Consider the following 3,135-nt stretch of genomic DNA (forward strand, 5'->3'; position numbering starts at 1 on the left):
ACCCTTGTCCTCCAGTACCCCAACAGTAAACAGGACTGGTCCTCCAGTACCCCCAACAGTAAACAGGACTGGTCCTCCAGTACCCCCAACAGTAAACAGGACTGGTCCTCCAGTATCCCCAACAGGAAACAGGACTGGTCCTCCAATATCCCCAAAAGTAAACAGGACTGGTCCTCCAGTATCCCCAACAGGAAACAGGACTGGTCCTCCAGTATCCCCAACAGGAAACAGGACCGGTCCTCCAGTATCCCCAACAGGAAACAGGACSAGTCCTTCAGTATCCCCAACAGGAAACAGGACTGGTCCTCCAGTATCCCCAACAGTAAACATTTTTATTGTAACCCAAGCAGTTTCTGCTTGTCAACTAATCATCAAGCCTTAATGAGTTGAATGAGGTGTGTTTGTCCAGTGCTACAATGAAAATGTGTACTGTTGGGGGTACTGAAGGACTGGTCCCGTGTACTGTTGTGGGTACTCTGGGGGTACTGAAGGACCAGGGTTGGGAAACACTGCATGTCATCACACACTGATTTTGTCCGCAACAAGTCATTCTGGTGGAAACACACCACTGGTGGAAAAATGCACTTATTTTCTTTATGCTGCAGAATATTCACATGAAAATCTGTCACCAATTGGATGGAAACCGAGCTAGTAAGGTACTTATTTGTTACCCAGAAATGACTTGACATTCATATAAAGACGGTTGCATTTAGTCTCTACTATCTATATACAGCTGCTTCTCTAGAAATGATCTTCAACCTTCTCAACAGAAACCTCCTCTGTCAAATGACAGTATTCCTCCCATCCCTAACCAGCCTTAACCGTGTCGCTAACCCGTTCCCTAACCTGACTCACTAACTTGGCTTTAGCTCGGTCTCCATGGAGAAGACTGGACAAYGGTCTGTTTCCAACAGCAACCTGCTGTGTGTGTAAACATGACACCTAACTGAGATGCTTCCAGTTGAAGAGATTGAACGGGATCTTAAACACTTACAAATTCGTAACATACCATATGAATTGCAGAAAGAAAATGAAAATTCAAGACGTAACATATCACACGAAATGGGTGACGTTGTACACAATTGTGCACAATTTTCAGGGACCCGTTTTGGCTCGTGAGCACTACATTTTAAACTACAGTCTGAAATGATACAACGCCTTTATAGCATCTCTTTAAGTGGGAATCAGGAAGTAAGTGCCATCAGGCTAACTGAGTCTACAAAGGGCAGTTGACTTGAGCCGAGTCAGTAAGGGAGGCAGTAGAACGTCAGTATAAAACAGATCGGGCGGTGTGGCCCAAGCCACCTAGTGAAGGACAAGAAGAACAGGCACAGAAGTCTGGTTGCACAAAGTCAAGTGAAGGAGGGATGAAAGCATGAATGGATGGACGGATGGATGGATGGATGAATAGATAGACGGATGGATGGATTGGATGAAAGCATGGATGGATGATTATAAAAAAGGGACGGGGGGCCCTGGTTCAGTTAGTTGGGATGGTGAGGGTCAGGGTGGATCGCTTAGGGGTAAGAGGTCAGAGGTTAAGGTTAAAGGTCATCAGTGGAAGTCTGGTTTGTGAGGGAAGGTGCATCCTGTTTGTCTAATGGTGACGTTGGCAGCGTAGTGTCCTGCTTTCACACATTGTTCCAATGTCTTATCCTGGACCAACTCTGACAGGAATCCTCCTACAAAGGCATCACCGGCTCCATTTGTGTCCACAATGTCCTTCTGCTCAATCTGCAGAGCTTGGAACGTCTCCAACTTGTCACCTCCTTTGGTCATGATGGTTTCGTCCTTCCCCTGAGTAAAGACAACAATTCTCGGTCTCTTCTTGTTGACTCTGGGCAGAGTCTGGGCCTTCTTAGCATTCTCCTTAATGTCCTCTGTCTCAAAGCCTTGCTCTTTTGAAAATGTGGCTGCCTCTGTCTCATTGCCGAACAGCATGTCTACGTAGGGCATGACCTCCATGAGGGCATCTTTGAAGTACTGGCAGATGAAGGGAGCAGAGAGGTTCAGAGTGAACAGSTTGTTGGTCTCAGATGCGTGTTTGGCTACTTTCAGTATGGACTCCAGAGACACCGTCAGGAAGAAGCCAGCGATATAAAATACTTTGGTTTTCTCCACCAATTTCCAGTTCTCCTTCAAGTCCAGATGTTTGTCCTTCTTATAATAGTTAGCTGCTGCTAGATTAGCCACCATAGACCTGTTGTCCCCGGTGATGCACACGGCGCAGGTCCCTGTAGGCTCTTCTGTCTGCTCATAGTAGTGGGTGTCCACGTGGACCTCCTCTGCCTTCTGCTTCAGAATCTCCCCAAACTTGTCCTCCCCGATACAGCCGAAGAATGTACACACCTTGTGGGGCTCCTGGATCATCCACTGGGCGACCTTTATAGAATTCTGAGTAGATCCTCCGGCATGATATTCTACTTTGAACTTGAAAATCTCTTCAAACAATGCTTTGTGCTTGTCCTCCGCCAGAATCTGGTCGTTGGCCTTCAAACTGTACTTTTCCAGGAAGTCCTTGTCCACAACGGCTGAGATGTCTAGAAGGGGGTTCCCCATCCCGAACAGAGAATTAGGGCTGAGTTTGGTCAGGGTTTTCCTCTCTGGAATTTTCCTCTTAGGAGTGTTCCTCTCTGGAGTTTTCTTCATTTTCTTGGCTCTGGGTTCACCTGATGCCATGGTTCTGAAGGAGCACACTGCAACCTCCTTGAGTAAAGATAGGGATATCAAAATATTTTAACATTATTATTGAGTATATTTTGCAGAACATTATCTCAGAGCATATAGAAAGTCACACATGATCTGTGAATAGATTCCGCATATCTTGTACCCAAATGCAAAACATTACAGGCATTATTTAACAGCCAAAGTCAGCAAAAAAAKGAATTTCATACCTTTTTCAAAGTGTAAAAGTTCTGTCACACTCTCCCCTTTTTGTATTCAACCCAATTTAAATGATTTATAATTTTCCAGCAAAGTAATTTATCAACTGTCTGAAAGAAACTCCAATTCCCTTTGGAGTTTCACTAAATCAGAGGCCCGCCCAGGAGCGCAGACATTGAGCTGGCRTCATGGGACCGGCCCTTTCTGCTCCTCGGAATAAAACCCCCACCGTGGGAATTTATCTTCAGACCA

General features: G+C 45.7%; 1 protein-coding gene across 1 annotated transcript; it reads right to left on the reverse strand.

Annotated features, from left to right (window-relative positions):
- Positions 1–1,539: 1,539 nt before the first annotated feature.
- LOC111977559 (adenosine kinase-like) lies at positions 1,540–2,696 on the reverse strand. The gene has a single exon (XM_070448221.1). The coding sequence runs from the start codon at positions 2,677–2,679 to the stop codon at positions 1,555–1,557; it is 1,125 nt and encodes a 374-aa protein (XP_070304322.1). The 5' UTR covers positions 2,680–2,696; the 3' UTR covers positions 1,540–1,554.
- Between the last annotated feature and the right edge of the window lie 439 nt (positions 2,697–3,135).

This window comes from Salvelinus sp. IW2-2015, linkage group LG18, assembly GCF_002910315.2.
Source record: "Salvelinus sp. IW2-2015 linkage group LG18, ASM291031v2, whole genome shotgun sequence".
Classification (NCBI taxonomy): domain Eukaryota; kingdom Metazoa; phylum Chordata; class Actinopteri; order Salmoniformes; family Salmonidae; genus Salvelinus; species Salvelinus sp. IW2-2015.